General features: G+C 45.5%; 1 protein-coding gene across 7 annotated transcripts in view; it reads right to left on the minus strand.

Annotated features, from left to right (window-relative positions):
* Nucleotides 1–17,217, minus strand: part of MYLK (myosin light chain kinase) — a 278,784-nt gene that overhangs the window by 3,011 nt on the left and 258,556 nt on the right. For 5 of the 7 annotated variants that reach the window (XM_019448606.2, XM_053903446.1, XM_019448603.2 and 2 more), the window contains 4 exons: nt 12,794–12,946; nt 9,787–9,910; nt 3,767–3,896; nt 2,201–2,332 (listed from right to left, as the gene is read on the minus strand). In XM_019448606.2, coding sequence (XP_019304151.2) covers nt 2,201–2,332; nt 3,767–3,896; nt 9,787–9,910; nt 12,794–12,946 — 539 coding nt within the window. Of the gene's footprint in view, nt 1–2,200; nt 2,333–3,766; nt 3,897–4,050; nt 4,241–9,786; nt 9,911–12,793; nt 12,947–17,217 lie in introns of those variants that run through there. The other 2 variants (XM_019448604.2, XM_019448610.2) reach the window with 2 other exon arrangements.

Raw genomic sequence — 17,217 nt, forward strand, 5'->3', positions numbered from 1 at the left:
AGTCTGATCCAAAGACAGATAAACTACTTATGGATAACTGGAAATTGGCCACATGGGTTAGCCTCATTTTATATATTAGTCATGTTTATGCAAAGTTCAGCATTTAAAAAATATTATATATATATATATATATATATATACACACACATACACACATCATATGTATGTATTATATATGATATATATACACACACACATATAGGTCTTTACAAATATACAGGGGCGCCTGGATGGCTCAGTCAGTTAAGCATTCAACTCTTGATTTCATTCAGCTCAGGTCATGATCTCATGGTTCATGAGACTGAGCCCCATGTCCAGCTCTGTGCTGACAGTGAGAAGCCTGCTTGATATTCTCTTTCTCCCTCTCTCTCTCTCTACCCCTCCTCTGTGCTCTCTCTCTCTCAAAATAAATAAACTTAAAATACACACACACACACACACACACACACACACACACACATATATATATTTATACAATCTGAGTTGTTCTTAAATTTGGGAGAAATATTTTTATAGGAAAAAAATTACACATAAGAACTTAAGAATTCTAGGGGCGCTTGGGTGGCTGAGTCGGTTAAGCGTCTGACTCTTGGTTTAGACTCAGGTCATGATCTTGTGGTACATAATTTCGAGCCCCGCATCGGGCTCCAAGCTGAAAGCACGGAGCCTGCTTGGGATTTTCTCTCTCCCTCTCTCTCTCTGCCCCTCCCCTGCTCACTCTCTCTCTCTAAGTAAACTTAAAAAAAAAAAAAAGAATTTAAGAATTCTAACATTCTTTTCAAGTAGAATTTTGTTTTTATCAAAACTGCCTCCATATGCTTTAATTCCTTCTCAGTGTTCCAGTGGAAGTTATGCAAATATGAAGGAATAATCCCAGACAGAAAAGTACAAAGATGATAATCATTATGTTGTAATAATGTTTAAAAAGGAAAAAAAGGAAAAAGAACTTCAGAAGACCAAAAACAGTGTGGTGATGGAGAGAATTCGGAGCTTCTCGCAGCGCCCCCCAATCTGCACACTTCCACACTAGCAAAGGCAACACATCCACCTTTTTTTTTTTTTAATTGAATGAGAACAGAGAAAGATTATGATAGGCACTGCATTTACAAGGCAGTTTGAGAATATAATGATGCAGGAAATAAACTGTTTCCATTCTTCACTTTGGATTGCTTTACCCAAAAGGCATTATCTAGTCATACTGCTGGAGAATTTTAAACTGTAGGAGGCACGATTTGTTCTGACTGCTGTCCTGTGCTATGCAGCCTTAGTAAAGTTGCTTAATGAACTTCTGTGCTTTATTTGGTCAGACTCAAATGGGAGATAACCCTCCACTTGAGTTGGCATGCAGTAGTCACAAACTGGAAGCAAAGAACCTGTCTTTTTTTGCCCTTATCTTTCTAGAATGTTGCAGTCTGTGGAAACTGAAATGCTTTGTGTCACCAACATTGCTAATTTCTCAGGTGCTATGCTAAGATCCCTTAAGTTCTCTTGAGCACTGGCAACTCAATTCTGCTGCCACATTATTCTTGGCAGGCGGAGCAGCATGGGGAAGATGGCATAGGCGTCTGGATCCCAGCTTCCCTCACATTGAATGTGAATGAAGTCACATTGCATGCTCAGTCTCTGCACTTGCCAATCCCACACCTTTTTCCTGGACTCCATGACACCTTGAACAGATGTAAAAGGTTTCCCCCTTTCACCTGTGTCCTCTCCCAGCATCCCCAGAATGACTCAGGCATTAGACATCATCAGGTAAGGGCCAGAGGCTCAGAAGAGTTAAATCACCACCCAAGTTCACACAGCCCACAGCTGAGCAGAAGGGCCTCCGACTCCACATCCTCTTCATGCCAGCCTTCCTTTGAAGCTTCTTGTGGGCAGTTCACAGGCTTCCCAGAAGCCTGCAAAGCTCATTTCATTAAGCCTCTTCCATAGCCAAATAGGTCTGTGATGAGCCACTCACATCAGTGGTTGATATGAATACGTAGAATATCAGAGGCGCCCTAGGTGAGTCACTGAACGGCACCAACCTTCAGGAGGCGGAGTGGGGGCAGTGGGCCAACTCCTCCTGACTAAGTTATCTTCGCTTGCGTCCTGGCTGCCCAGAACTGACATTCTGCCTGGGGCACACAGCAGGGCCCACCCGCCCACCACGCCACACTTTTGTGTGGTCAAAGTCAAGGGAAGAACCGCTACAACTTACCTTCAATCTTGCAGTCAAATCTAGCAGCGCTTCCCTCCACAACTTCTAAATCACGGATGGTCTTAGAGAAATAGGGTTTTACATGGGGCTTTTCCTCAGCAACAGCCTCAAGGAAAGCTTGGGACACATCTTCTAGGAGACAGGGAAGGAAACACGGTCAGTTCTTCATTTCCTGTTCTCTTCCCTGGTTTAAAAAAGTTGATTTTTTTTTTTTTAAGTTGCTGTAATTCAGCAAATAATGTGGCTTAGGGGATTGAGTCAAGTACACCTTTCTCCTGGGGACAGGTTGGCCTGCCGCCACATGGTTTTGGCAGAAGAGAGAACTGTGACAAAACTTTGGAAATGTTTGAACTCCCTCCTTCCTTTATGCTGACACACTGAAAAAGGAAATAATCTTTAAAAAGGATTTTTGGCTGCATTCCATGCTGTCTCAGGATTCAGTGGAAGGGATCGAAGAAGGACAAACCACACCAGCTGTCCCAATCTCTGTCCCTGCTTTGCCCTCCCTCCTAGAGCAGCAGGCCCTTCACCTGCTCCTTGGAAAGGGGGTCCTAGACATGCCTTTGATTTACCAGTAGTTCTGCTCTCCACACTCACCCTGCCTTCACAATGTATGACTACGGATGAGGATCTGGGATTGGTCCAGGGAAAAGCTGTGACTTGGAGGGGCTCCTATATACTCTCCCTTCCCTTCAGGCTATTTCTGGGTCATCTGGGGAGTGCGGATCAGGAGGGACCAGGCCCACGTGTTGCAGACTCTGCCCCCAGCTGCATCAGAGCAGCCCAGCAAGCAGCCTCGCCAATTACCCTGCTTTTATGCACAAGAGGGATCTAGACCTAGCTTCTCACCTTTGGATGCCAAAAACACCAGGCAGCGGGAGTTAGGGGGGTGTCTTTGGCCAAATGAGGTGCCTCAAGAAGGTAAAGGCCAGACCCTGCATGCACCTGGAGCTTGGAAGAGGCCAGAGCCTTCACTGAGGAGATGGTCGGGGCAGCATTTCAAAGGCGGTGTGCAAACAGCTAACTGGCCCTACTGGTCTCCAGGAGGAGCCCTGTCACGCGCAGTCTACCCCATTCAAACGGCATGTTTCAGCATCGTGACAAGTGCCAAAGGAATATGGACTAAAGGTCATTTTTTAAAAAAAAAGAAAAACACAAAGGCAGTAAGAACATGGAAGGATATTTTTTAAAAAGATACTACTATATGTGATTTTTACGTTTACCTATCAGTATACAAATCTCACTTTTCTAATGAGAAGAAAGGAAGCTTTTAATGAAGTCTTCACTAATTCTTATGTAAAATATAGGGAAAAGAACATCGGAGGTCACCTGGTCCTATGAGACAATAACTTTCCCTCTGAAAGTAGCTAAACTTAACGTTGAACAATTAAAGAATAACTAGCAGACTTAGTAATTTTAGGGCAACCTAAAAGTAGTTCTGAATTTTATCCTTATAGTTTATATTATCAAAAAAACCCAAACCCCCCTTAAAACCTCAAAATGTCCCTCCATCCCTCAACCCTTCCTTTCTTGCCAACTAGAGCAAATCTTCCTGGAGCTCCTTACCTTCAGATTCTAATTTTTCTGCATTGAGCGGGCTGGTTGGTGATCCTGTTGAGGATTTCCTGCCACTGAGCCCTGAGATCATTGCCATAGAGGACAGTCTTCCAATGGCTCTCACAGCATTGCCCGTTTTCTGGAAAATAGACACTGGCGTTGGACTCAGGCGGTGTCCCTGGTTCCCGTTGGGCAGTGGGGCTCGGGGAAAAGAGCCTAGCCCCAGAGGTGCAGCTGTCCTTGAAATGAGGACCTCCCCAGTGCCGAAGTTCTGCCAGAGGAGTGAGCCCAACCTTGCTCTGCTCAGCACTATCAGCGTGTCAGAAGATGTTCGGAGAATGGAATGGGGCCTGGAACCAATGTGTGCGTTAATGTGACTAAACAAGGTCAACATGAGACAAAAACCCTTTTCATACTGTGCTTCAACTCCCATAAAAGGGATAGTTTATATAAAGCAACTGCAGGCTGAGACAGCTCCAAAGACTTATTGCTGACGAGGCCCAGTGGGGCTGTTTCTCGTAAAACAATACTAGCAATAGGATTTTAATTGGTCCAGAGAAAGTTACTACGGATCCCACAGATCCTGATGCAAAGGGAAAAAAAAAGCATTCCATTGACCTTGGGCAAGTCGCTTAACCTCTCTGGGCTCCAGTTTCCTTCTCTGTATAAGAAGGGGGTTGGACAAGATGATCTCCAAGGTCTCATTAGTTCTGTTTATGATTCAGATACTTAAGAGATTTCCAGAAACACTCTGGCTGGCCCCAGCACAAGTCTGTGAATGCACAGTGAAGTTCTGGAGGGGTGCTCTTCCCTGATGTACACCCAGCCATCAAAAAGAAGCGCCCGAAGAAATGAAAAGCAGCGGCGCTTTGCTTTTCTGAGATGAGGAACCTTGGAAGAAGAGAGAATTTCTGCTGAAAAGGATGCCAGAACTTGAGATGAAAATTTTCTTTGTATTATGAAAATTCTACCAAGCACAGGATTTAGATCAGGAAATCCCCAATAATACACAATCGTGTCTATGTTTCTCACCTTCAAGTGAAGTTTCTTGCCCCTTTTCTAAGGTCAGTGGAAAGACGAGTTGAGAAACTAAGGTATAAGCAACTCTCACCCCTACACCCAAAACATCTTTTTAGGCACCCAGATACTGTATGTCCAGAGTGCAGACGTTACCACAGGCTGGCTGCTCAGAGAGAAAAGAAACAGCCTGTACATAGGCCAGTGGCTAGCACTCATCTACTGGACTGTAAACTGTCCCTGCAAAGCCATCTCCTCCTGAACTAACTTCATGCGCTCAAGTATTTCAGTAAAGCCTCACAATTTTCGACTATCAGGAAAACCAGTATATCTCCAGAAAAAAAGATTATTTTGAAAGTAAAGGATTACAGGGCACTAGGGACCCATAATGGTGTGTGTGTGTGTGTGTGTGTGTGTGTGTGTGTGTGTGTGTGTGTGTGATTTAAGTGGAGATCTGCTATGACCACAGCCACTTTTCTGTTTGTCACATGCCATCCTTATTGCAGACTATTTTCATGCACTTTGGACATTCAATCCTGCTCTGCCCTCTGGCCATCCACCCTCTTGCACACATACATCACTGCAGTGTGGTAATGTTTATGGCCCTCTGTCACCATGGTGAAGCTGGGTCACTCTGAACAGAGCACAGAAAGCCCCAAGTGGAGGTGATACAGTGGGTGGGGGAAAAAGGTGAGAGATGACAAATGACCAACTTAACTGTGTGCACAGGCACTGTGGCCTTGTAGGCAAAATACCTGCAGACTGAGCCCACTTGGCAGTCTTTTCTGCTCTTCTGGGAGAGGAGGTTACTGGTGACATCACTGACCTGTTTGTTGTGCTAGCTGGAGAGACCCAGCTCTTCCCCTGGGAGCTTATCCTGACCTCAGGAATGGGTAAGAGGAGGTGCCAGCCATGGCAGCCCTCCCTATGGAGCTGACGTCAGACCAGACTATTTCCTGGTCAGCCAAACTCTCAGATCCAGCCCTTCTGGCTCTTGATTCCCTTTATCCAACACAGATTGGTTTGCCTGGGCCAGGAGTCTGTCAAATGAGAGGGTTCATTCTCAACAAAGGTATGTTACTGTGTGACTCTGGGCAAATCAGTTCCCCTCTGTGCATCTCATGTTCTTGGACCAGAAGATTCAAATCTCCCTATAGCTCTAGTCTTTTGCAGAAAGACTAGGATTCATACATGTGACTGTGTAGCCCACGGGCTCCCTAATTCCAAATGCCCAGATTGTGACTGATCAGGACTGTCTTTAGGTGTGGAATAAGGAAGTCTTTCCTCTTCCACTAACAAAATGACTAACATGACGTTACCAGAACAAGGCAGATAAAAGAGAATATTTCAGAGAAGGGATCATATACACATTAACAAATAGGCTATACATAGGAGGAAATTTTCCATCAGATGGAGTGATACAGCATATAATTTCTAAGACAAGGACAAAAGTAAGAAGTGCTTAGTAACGAAAATCTTAAAAATAATCTCCATCAGAATTCAATCTTTGGGAACTAATTTATGAAAAAAAAATCAGTAGGGAAATTGTCAGAACTAGAAAAGAAATATATATCTATATGTTCTAGTCTTTAAGTTTCATGACTCTGAGCTGAAAATTGGTTGCTGCTTTATTAAGACTTCTGGAAATTTTTAGAATACCAAGAAAGAAAGTTTCAGTTCCCCAAGTTCCATCCTTGTTTGGAGGAAGTCTTTTTCTTGTCTGAAGGCCATTGCCAAGGCTGGGTTCCTGTGCTCCAGGCGGGCGGTGTCTGTACTGGCCTCCCTAATGCCACTCAGACTCCCTCCCCTGGAAAAGCCAGCCAGGGTGACTAACCGGCCTGGTTTGCCCAGGACTGAGGGGTTTCCCAGAATGAGAGTCTTTCAGGGTTAAAGCCAAGACAGACCTTGGCACACTGGAGCAAGTTGGTCACCCTGGAGCCAGCCAACCATCCTAGACCATACATATATATCACCAGCTCCAAGACTCCAGTTTTCTCTGAGAAGTGCATAATATCCAAATGTGATGGCCAAGAGTACTCTCTGCTATCCTGAGTCAAAAGCTTTCTTCTCTATGGCCCTGTGGTCCATACTGCAGAAGTCTTTGTGGTTCTCAGAAAATAAAGATGGCTGCCCACAGGCCTCTACTTCCTAGTCCTTAGCTTCCAGGTTGGTTTTTTTTTTTTTTTTTTAATTATTTTTAAATTTACATCCAAGTTAGTTAGCATACAGTGCAACAATGATTTCAAGAGTAGATTCCTTAATGCCCCTTACCCTTTTAGTCCATCCCCCCCCCTCCCCAGCTTCCAGTTTTACAAGCAGAAGCCCTGTTATCCTGCTCAACTCACCCTCAGTGCTACTGCTCATCACATCTTTTGAAAATTCTTTTCATACAAATAAAAAACATACCCTCTTTCAGAATAACTTCATTCTAAGATCAATAATATGATTAGTCATCTAGATGTTGCCCCACTTGTAGGGATTTGCTCTCATGTTAGTTCCTTCCTCCCGGGCCTTTTATGGAAACCACATCAGGATGATAGCAAGGAACCTTCTCTTGTGCAACTGTAGAGATCTCTGGGCCACCCGTATCTCGCCTGGCCCTCTCCCTCCACCACAGTCTACCCCATTTTATTCCATGGCACTCTGCTCCCGACCACACAGAACCTCAGCTGCTCTGAGAGGGAACCCCCTGGTCCAGGTGTGCTAAGGTCCTGATATCTGGGGTAAAAAATGTGGATGGTCAGATGCTGCTGAACCATTATCAGTGAAATTACACTTCAGGGACATCATGTGCCACGTGGGATTCTATAGACTACTTTTGTGTGTAATTTTGTGAAACCTAACCACTATTTTTGTGGAAAAACCATTTCCAAATGCTCCTACCTATGTTAAGATATGAAATCAGGGGTGCCTGAGTGGCTCAGTCAGTTGAGCATCTGACTTTGGCTCAGGTCATGATCTCACAGTGAGTTTGAGCCCTGCATAAGACTGTCTACAGTCAGTGCAGAGCCTGCTTCAGATCCTCTGTCCCCCTCTCTCTGCCCCTCCCCTACTCGTGCTGTCTCTCCCAAAAAAGAATAAACATTAAAAACAAAAAGATAGGAAATTAAGGTTTCTCCTCTGAATTCTATCCTTTTCTTTCCCTTCTCACTTCCAGAAAACCTTATGGCCAATAGCACTGTTAACAACAAGAAAAAAATTTAAGCAATTTAAAATATCAGCACAATTTATTGTTCCCTGACCCATTAGATTAAAAAATTTCATTTATTTCCTCTCCCATTTCCTTTTCTCTGCTCCTGTCCCCTGCGTTTAGGCCCCCCCTGGCTTTGGTTCATCATTCAAGCAAACCCCAAAGAGACTCACTGCACTGAGGACAGCCCCACCCCCACACCAGCCACCCTATCCATGCCAGAAGTACCACTATTTCTTTGAGATCTGTCAGCCATTGGATCATTAATAAAGCCAACTTAGGTTTTGTGGACCCCTTTTTGTTTTTTTAGAAACTCAGCTACTCTGATTTCACTGGATTCAAATGACACTAGAGGGTAAGGTAAGCGGCACAGGTGTTCCAACTCGCCTGGCACTTGAGGGAGCCAGGAGGTCCACCTAAACCTTCACTGGGGACTAACCAACAACGGACTCCCATCGTGGGGGAGTCCTGGCCGAGCCACTCAGGGGAAGTGGTCCCTTAAACCCACATGCCCAAAAGCTGCCCCTTTGCCTCTGCTCCTCTCACCCTCCATGTGAAGTTGTACTTTTTGAGGATTTAGTCATCGCGTATGGTAAATTACCAGCGTCCCAGTTGCCCCTAAAACAGAGATCTCCTTTTTCTCTGCCACACAGACAAGTTTTACATGCCCTAGTTCCCCCGACTGCCCAGCTAAAGGACTCTGCTCCTGTCAGGGTGAGTTCCTCTGTGCTTTCTCCTCTGTGCAGTTATGCCCTCTTCTCTTCTTCCAGCCCATTTTCCATGACCACTTTCAAAGTTCTGCCCCTGGCAGCATTTCCTCACAACCACATCCAGCCTCTGGTGTGACTGGCTCCATTCTCCCATCTACACTCACATATATGGGTATGGTAGGCTATACTGATCGTTTACGATTCTTGGTGTGCATGGTGTCCTTTTATGTCCATTTGCTTCAGTACCCTACTACACTATACATTCCTTGAGTACCGAAACCGTGTACCCTCCAGTAGCCCAGGAATTTTGTAATACTAATAGTGATAATAAAAATAAAACAGCTGATGACAAATTCTCTATGGTTTTGGATGACAATTTCATGTATCTGTTAAAAATCAGAGGCAATTTTACATCATTGTTAAGACTGTACTTTGGAACCAGGCTCTGGGTTTGAATCCTTTTCCATTTACTAGCTACATGATCTTCAGTAACATTCCTAACTGTTCTCTGCCTCAGTTTGTCTGAAAAGTGGGGATAATAATAGTACCTGCCTCCTAGGATTAAAAGACTCACTGCATAGAAAGTGCTTTGAATGTTCCCTGACATATGGCCAGCCAGCCATAATATTAGCTACTGGTGTTATTTTCAATCACTTACTATGTGCCACGCAAATTGCTCAAAGCCAGATGAAGATTATCTCCCGTATTTCCCACAATAATGCTGTGTGATGTTGGTGCCACTATTATTCCCCACTTTACAGGTGGGAAAATGAAGGCACAGTAAGGTTGTCACTCGCCCAAGGACACATAGTAACATATAATCTCCCTATGGAGAAGGGTGGGGACCGTATCTCTCTTTGTAGATCATATGCCCTCCTCCTTCACTATAAAGAAATATAAGCCTATCCCACTACCTTTAAGGAGATCACATTCTCCAGGGTTGCCAAAAAGTCTTAAAGATGACATTGCTCATCCCTAGCCACGAAGACATGAAATGTCACTCTTGGTCCCAGACTATTTTAAGATAGACGTAAACACTGTTGGATTGAGGGTAGCTTGAATAAAGCAAATGTAAAGGGCAACATCCAAGTCCAAAGTGACTCCCTCATTACCTGCCATTTCCTCCTTGCCATGTACTTCTTCATCCGGTCCTTTGAGAGTTTCTTGGCCTCCATGTTCTTGGTGTCTTTCATTAGCCACGGATGCTGAAGGCACTGGGTGCAGTTCAGGCGGTTTCTGATGGAGGCAGAGATCAGAGGATTTCTGAACAGGAGGGGACCTCAGAGACTGCTGGTTAGATCAGAAATGGGAGGTCACCTGTCCTCGGTCCATCCACCATGATCAGGGTTACTGTGCTCCTGGCATTTTTCCTCTCTTGGTCTGGGTTACACTGACTAGATCAGAATAGGTTAGTGTTAAGGCCTAACCACCAAGTAAGCAGGTGGAGTCTCATGACCTGCACTTGGGTCTAATACTCGGGCACCTGGGTGGCTCAGTCAGCTAAGCGCCTGACTTGGGTTCAGGTCATGATCTCACAGTTTGGGAGTTAGAGCCCCGCATCAGGCTCTGTGCTGACAGCTCAGAGCCTGGAGCCTGCTTCCCATTCTGTGTCTCCTCCTCTCTCTGCCCCTCCCCTGCTCATGCTTTGTCTCTCAATAATAAATAAACGTTAAAAAATTAAAAAAAAAAAAAAAAGAAGTCTAAGTGCTGGAGGGCAGATATTCTAGGGTGGGGTCATTCTACTGGTCACGTGGGGAAGGGGCTGTAGAGGCCTAATCCTTTAGCCTTCCTATCTGGTGGAAAGGAAGGTAAAACATGAAGCCTAAATCTCTGAGAATCACTGAGTTTTCATGTCTTGTGATGTGGTTGAGTATCAGATTTTTCTTGTTAAAACTCAGAAGTATGTCCTGCATACAATCTATGCATTATGACAACCTTACAAACTGTACTCAAACTCATTTAATCTCTCTGAAAGCTCTGGGAATCTAGAAATAATTCAGGGCCATCACCTTAGTTATAATAGGACTAATAAAGTCCAAAGAACCAGATGCTAACACACATAGGAAAAAGAGTATGAGGGGTGCCTGGGTGGCTCAGTCAGTTAAGCGGCCGACTTCGGCTCAGGTCATGATCTCGTGGTCCGTGAGTTCGAGCCCCACGTCAGGCTCTGTGCTGACAGCTCAGAGCCTGGAGCCTGTTTCAGATTCTGTGTCTCCCTCTCTCTGCCCCTCCCCCGTTCATGCTCTGTCTCTCTCTGTCTCAAAAATAAATAAACATTAAAAAAAAATTTTTTTTAAATAAACGTTAAAAAAAATTTTAAAAAGAAAAACGAGTATGAGTAAATTTGCTAAGTATAACAAAATGTAGTGATCTTTAGATAAAAGGATCATGGATTATTTTAATTTTCCTATATTCAAATTTTCTACAACTTACATCATTAATTTTATACTAGATGAATATTTTTCAAAGTGCTGAAAGGTGGAGATTTCTGGTTAAAGAGATGCTAAGTTCAAGAGTTTATAGGAATCGAGTATCTTGACATTTGAAATCAGTTCTTTGGTGAATCCATTTTATGAGCACAGAGGGTCTAGTACAGCTCATTACTGAATTAATTCAAGGTCAGATGAGAAAACAGATATATCCATATTGCCCCATTTACCAAATCTTCAGTGAATGAAGCTTGGTGGACAAAAACCATCCTGGACCAGAGTTATTAGGAAGGAGGTCTGCATCTCTGCAAAGCATCTTGGGAGCAAGGATTGCTCACACTGGAAGGGAACCTAGGTCCTCACAACATCCAGATTCTACCTGAGTAATGTCTATTTCTAACAAAGGCTGTGAGAGCAAAACACTAAGACAGCCTCACTGAAGGAGTGTGGATGTAGCCTCTGGAGGAGTTTGGCCTGAGGTAGTTACAAAGGACTGAGAGGTGGACACATATCGAGAAAATCAGAGCCATCTGAGAGATCTTCCAACACTGTTATTTTAGCAACTGTGCTCTTGGTCCCAAACAGGGTTTCTCCCAGAGGGGAACAAGATAACTGGTAGCCTCCAGGGGTCTGTGGGCCAGGCAGACAGGGCAGAGCCTGCACCATAATAAAGTCACCTGGCGAATGCAGTCACCTACCTGTGGAGTCGGGCAGCCCTTCCCCTTTTTATCCTCTGGTGTCTGACCTATTTCAACACCACCCTTCTTCTAGGGCAAAGTGTAGAACTGCTCCCTGGTGCCAAATGCTACTTGGGTTGGGAGGTGGGTGGGTGGGGGGGGGCGGGGCTGGAGCCACACCCTGCCTCATCTGGCCACCAGTTTACAATGGGCCAGGCACCCAATAGGCCAGTTACTCCCACCTGACAGCTTGCGGCTCCCTTCCCCCAGGCAGGCCAGCTTTCCCCACACTGGCACAGCCTCCAGCCTACCTGCTGTAATCCCGCAGGTTCCCTCGAGGGGAGAGTGCTCACCTATGGATTCCGCTCTAGCCTCCCAGCTGCACTCTTCTCTCATGGGGACACTTACCGAGCACCTTATGCAACTGTTTTATGTGTTCCTCCACCAACCACAACGGCAGCTCCCAGCAGCCCCCATGGTGGGGAACTGCACAGTCTGCGTGGTGAATGGGGGAAAGGGAACAGGCTGGGACAGAGCTGAGCCAGAGGTCTGAAATCACGGCCTCACTCTGGCCAGCGGGAGAAGGTACCATGTTCAGGCCATCAGTTGTTAAGTAATTTAGATATGGAAAACACATCAAGCCAGAATAGCCTGGGGGTATGAGTAGGTCCACAATAGGGTACTTGCAGAGTCACCCCTGAAGAGGGGCTGAGGTTTCAGCATGGCATCCCCGGCCACAGCACACAAGAAAATAGAAGTTGTCAATATTCACACACACAAGCTGCCCCTCTCCCTGCAGCATCCATGAAGTGTTGCTTTTCAAGTGGGGTTTCTGTGCTTCTAAAGACCAGTGGAGTGTTTGGAACCAGGGAGCTGGGGGACCTAGGAAGACCCCCTTTGCCTCCCCCGTTCTTGCAGTGCCCGCCCTCCACTCCTCAGTGAGAAGGGGCCTGCTTCTGGACACCAGTCCAGGGAGTGGGGAAGCTGTAAAGATGGAAATCTCAACTCATTACTTCATATCTTTCTTCAGTAAATTGCTGATAAAATCTTTAGCATCATCAGAGATCTCATCGAACGCTTCATCGTCGAAATCCCAGGTGGCTGAGGTCACGTTGGCTAGGGTTTCATTATCGTTGTCACCCATGAAGGGGGAAAGTCCACTAACCCTGGAAGATAAAAGCAGGACAAGAGGTGAATGGGAGTGGCTGATGGCAGGAAAGGTAGGGTGGGAGGATCCCCCCAAGTGAGTATTGAGGTCAAAGGTGAGGGCCCTCAAAGCCCTGTACCCCTAATACCCCTGTGCCTGCCTCTCCTCCCACCTGAGGAAAGGAGAGAGGGTGTAGCTCACAGGCTTCTGTGGCCCAGCCTCTTCTCAGTGCTCACTGTACTTCTGGGGTGTCACCTGCCTCTTGTCACCACCTGCCTGTGAGGCTGAGGGGAACGAATTTACTTCAGTTTACAGCTTCCACAGTACACAGCAGGGCCCCTCTCCCTGTCCTCTGTTTTCCCTCAAGGCCCAGAACCTTCTCCTCGGCTCCCTTTATCTCCGTGCTGTGGCCACCCTCGTCAGGGACTGGTCACATGGTACAGCACTCACCACTGCACCCGCTGTCCCTGCCCCCTTCTACCTCTCATCTTCATACCCGTCAGCACCAATGAGAGGGCCCAGCACACTCAGGACACTTGGCAAGCTCGGACAAACAGTAGACTTTGAATCAGCAACATGGGTTTGGTGATCTGTCTACACCAGTAAGCCTGAGGCACTTAGGCCAAACCAGAAAGCTTGCGTTAAGAGATACCAAAGCTGAGGAAAGAGCACAGTATTTTCATTTGTGGGTGACCTTGGACATTTTCCTTCTCTGTATGATGGAGAACCTACTACTTAACTATACAGTAGTCACCACTTGTACCAATTCTCCTTCTCGTCTTCCTCTTTCTCCTCCTCCATCAACATCATCATGGCAGCAAACATTAACCAAACATTTACTATGTGCCAGGCACTAGGCAAACAGCTTAAAATAGATGAACTCATTCCATTTTTTAATCTTTTTTTTTTCATTTGAGAGAGAGAGAGAAAGTGAGCAAGCATGAGTGGAGGGGAGGGGCAGAGGGAGAGAGAGAGAGAGACAATCCCAAGCAGGATTCACCCTCAGCACAGAGCATGACATGGGGCTTGATCCCACGACTGTGAGATCATGACCTGAGCTGAAATCAAGAACTGGACACTCAACCAACTGAGCCACCCAGGCGCCCTGAACTCATTCAATCTTAACACCACCCTATAACATTACTCATTACTTTAACAGATGAGGAAATGGGCATTGATTGGGGTTAGGTAACTTGCCCAAGGATTCAGTCAGTGAGCTCTAAACCCAGGCATCTAGAGCCTAAATCTTCATTGCTCCTTTATATAAACACCCCTGTGACAGTGAAGTAAACCATAGTTTACAGCTCTGGCACGAGGCCTGGTCCATAGGAAGGGGCTCTGTCTGTGACTGTGGATATTGCATGCTTCTTCTGTGTACAGTTCACCCCCATGGGCTCACTAATCTGTGACCTTGGGAGTGACACATTTACCAATAGTGTAAGCCAAATAAAGTGTGTAAGACAAAGTACCTCAAAGCCACGGAGAACAGATTTACAGCTTACTGGCCTCGCCTCTTACTCCTGTGTACCTCCTCTTCATTCCAGCCATCCCCCTGCCATTCGCCTTGACCTGGGGCTGGCCGCATGGGAGTCAGGCCTATGCGGATGCACAGAGCCCCACCCTTAGAAGGCCCCACTGTTGGTTTAATACTCTGCTGTCATACAGAAACTTGTAGTAATATTTGAACAAGTCATTTCACCTTTTTATTTTGCCCTGAGCCCCACAAATTATGTAGCTGGTCCTGCCCTGATCCCACCTGAGTCCCATGAGATAGATCCAGGGCCCTCATGCCATCAGTGTTCCAAACTAAGGCGTCACTAATGTCCCTGCCTCCCAAATCCATATGAATCCATCGTCATAAACAATAACACAAACCCTTCTGGAACTGTCTCTACATTCATAATGTAGAGACTCAGCTTATGAAATGTAATAGCACCTGAAAACCAAGTTTTGTAAAACAAAACCCACTGAAATATTGTGAGGCAAGCTTGCCATGAGGGGAACCTTCTGGTGAGAACTTTTGTAAAAAAAAAAAAAAGAAAACTTTTGCAATGTGAGTGATCTTGCCCTGGTCAATATATTGGTGTTTTAGAATAACAGTTTTGCAGATGGCATTAAAATGTCTTATTTCTGTTCTGCTTGAAGAAGGCACGGGGCTAATTATTCTCGATTGCATGACAATGAAGAAAGGGTGGGAGTGTACCACTCCCGAGTCTGTGGGGTTATATGCTACTCCCTCCCCCATCTCTGGGCCTCAGTTTCCCCTTTTTACACCAAGGGTACTGGGCTAGAATTCCTAGGAGCTCCCAGCTGTCCCCATCTCTGTGATCCTGATCCTGTGTGACTTCAGCTAGTCCCATGGAGAAGCAGCCTGACCCTTGCTTGTCAGCTATCTGCCTCCTCCGGTCTTTCCATTTTCCGTTTGAAATGAAGAGGGGTAAAGTCCTGCAGCATTCCAACCACTACAAGAAGGGCAGACAATCCTGCTGTGGAATGCTGAAACGTCCCCTTCTGTAAACTTCCTTTCCTAATTAGGGACTGCAATCCTGCAAAGATAGGGCTTAATCTCTGTAAAGTTCACAGCTGGGGAGAGCCTCCTCGCTCCTCCTTCCTGGCAGCCCATCCATCTGAAATACCCCCAGCCCTGGCTGGCTCCTTGCCGGCAGAGCTCCCACAGAATTCCTCCTGTTAAAGAGTATGTCTCTAAAATAAAACTTGCAATATACGCAGAGCATGATGACAAAGAGAGTGTTGGAATTTCAGTCATGATTTCTTGGTGGTGGAATTTGGCAGGATCTTAACAAATTTTTTTTGGACTTTTTATTTATTACTAGAATTTGCATAAGGATCATGTATGGTTGGGTTGATCAACCCAATCAACAAACATAATAACATTAGCATTCAAAATACAACTATCCACCTCTCTTCCTAGTTTTATCTCATTTTTTAACTGAAGGGGATCAGAGTATGCCACTCCAAAATATGCCACTTTGGCATAAAGATTGTTTTGAGCTGAAGGCATTAGCTCTTTGCCCTCCCTTTCTGTCTAAAAGCAGGACAATGATTTCTTTTTTATTAAGGTGACAAAATTTCCGGGGCACCTGAGTGGCTCAGTCAGTTAAGTGTCTGATTTCAGCTCAGGTCATGCATGATCTTGCAGTCTGTGAGTTAGAGCCCCAGGTCAAGCCTGTTTCAGATTCTGTGTCCCCTCTCTCTCTGCCCCTCCTTCACTCATTCTCTCTCTCTCTCAAAATAAATAAACATTAAAAAAAAAGTGACATAAATTTCCATTTGTAAAAATGTTTTCTCCTTTACCAGAAACAGACTCATCTTAACAGACCTTGCAAAACAACCTTTATTTACTACACATTTCCTAGTCACCTTCTCACAATTTACCCCTCCAGAAGCCCCAAACCCCTTTCCTTTGTCTAATAACAACAATAATCGCTTGCTCTTTGTTAAAATAGTATGTAAGCCCCCAAATCTAAACACCTCTTGGATCACATTTCTTTGTGAACTCCTATGCATCTTTTTTTCCCCTCGTGTTAATCTGTCTCTTGTCAGTTTGATTTGCAGGCCTCCAAGAAAAGAACCTAAAAAGGTGGAGGAAAGTTTTTTCTTCCTCCCCAACGTAACCAATGGATTCATCTAGTTTTTACAAAACTATAGTCAGAGTGGGCAAGTTTTTAGATGCTCCACTTTTCTTGTCACTTGACATTGCTGTTCACAAGTGTGTGCACAGTCTTCACATTCATTTTTAATGGTCGCTGAGAAGTCACAAAGGTCATGACTGCAGGGTGTTCTCATTTAATTCTTACTCTCTCACTGAAGCAAAACGTCACCCATGGAATCTGATGCCCACGACTGTTCTGCTTGCAGGGCAGAACATCAGAACAGAGAAAGGTACAGAAATGCCTCTTGCACTATACTTTCTTCATGGTGTTTTTCAAGCAGCAGGTGACCCCACTGCACGAATGGCCCATTGAAACAGACCACACATCTGCCAGCAGAACTACTGAGTGCTTGGGAAGGTGTTAGTCTTTTGTCCCATTTTAGCCTTCAGATACTCATTCTCTGGTGCGGTGGGAAGATTCGAGAGGGCTGGGCAGGTCCCAGAGGAAGAACTGGGTATCCTTTTGTGCAGTGGCCTAGAAAGTAGACACCCTGGGTTAGTCACACTAACCACAGCCCACGTCTCTGGAGAGAAAAACCTGCAGTCGTGGCTGGGACTGGCGTGGGCTCAGGGCACCTGGAGGATGCAGAAGCTGGAATCAGAGAGCATGTCTGGGA

The sequence above is a fragment of the Panthera pardus genome, unplaced genomic scaffold (assembly GCF_024362965.1).
Source record: "Panthera pardus isolate Hobbes unplaced genomic scaffold, ASM2436296v1 HiC_scaffold_16, whole genome shotgun sequence".
NCBI lineage: Eukaryota > Metazoa > Chordata > Mammalia > Carnivora > Felidae > Panthera > Panthera pardus.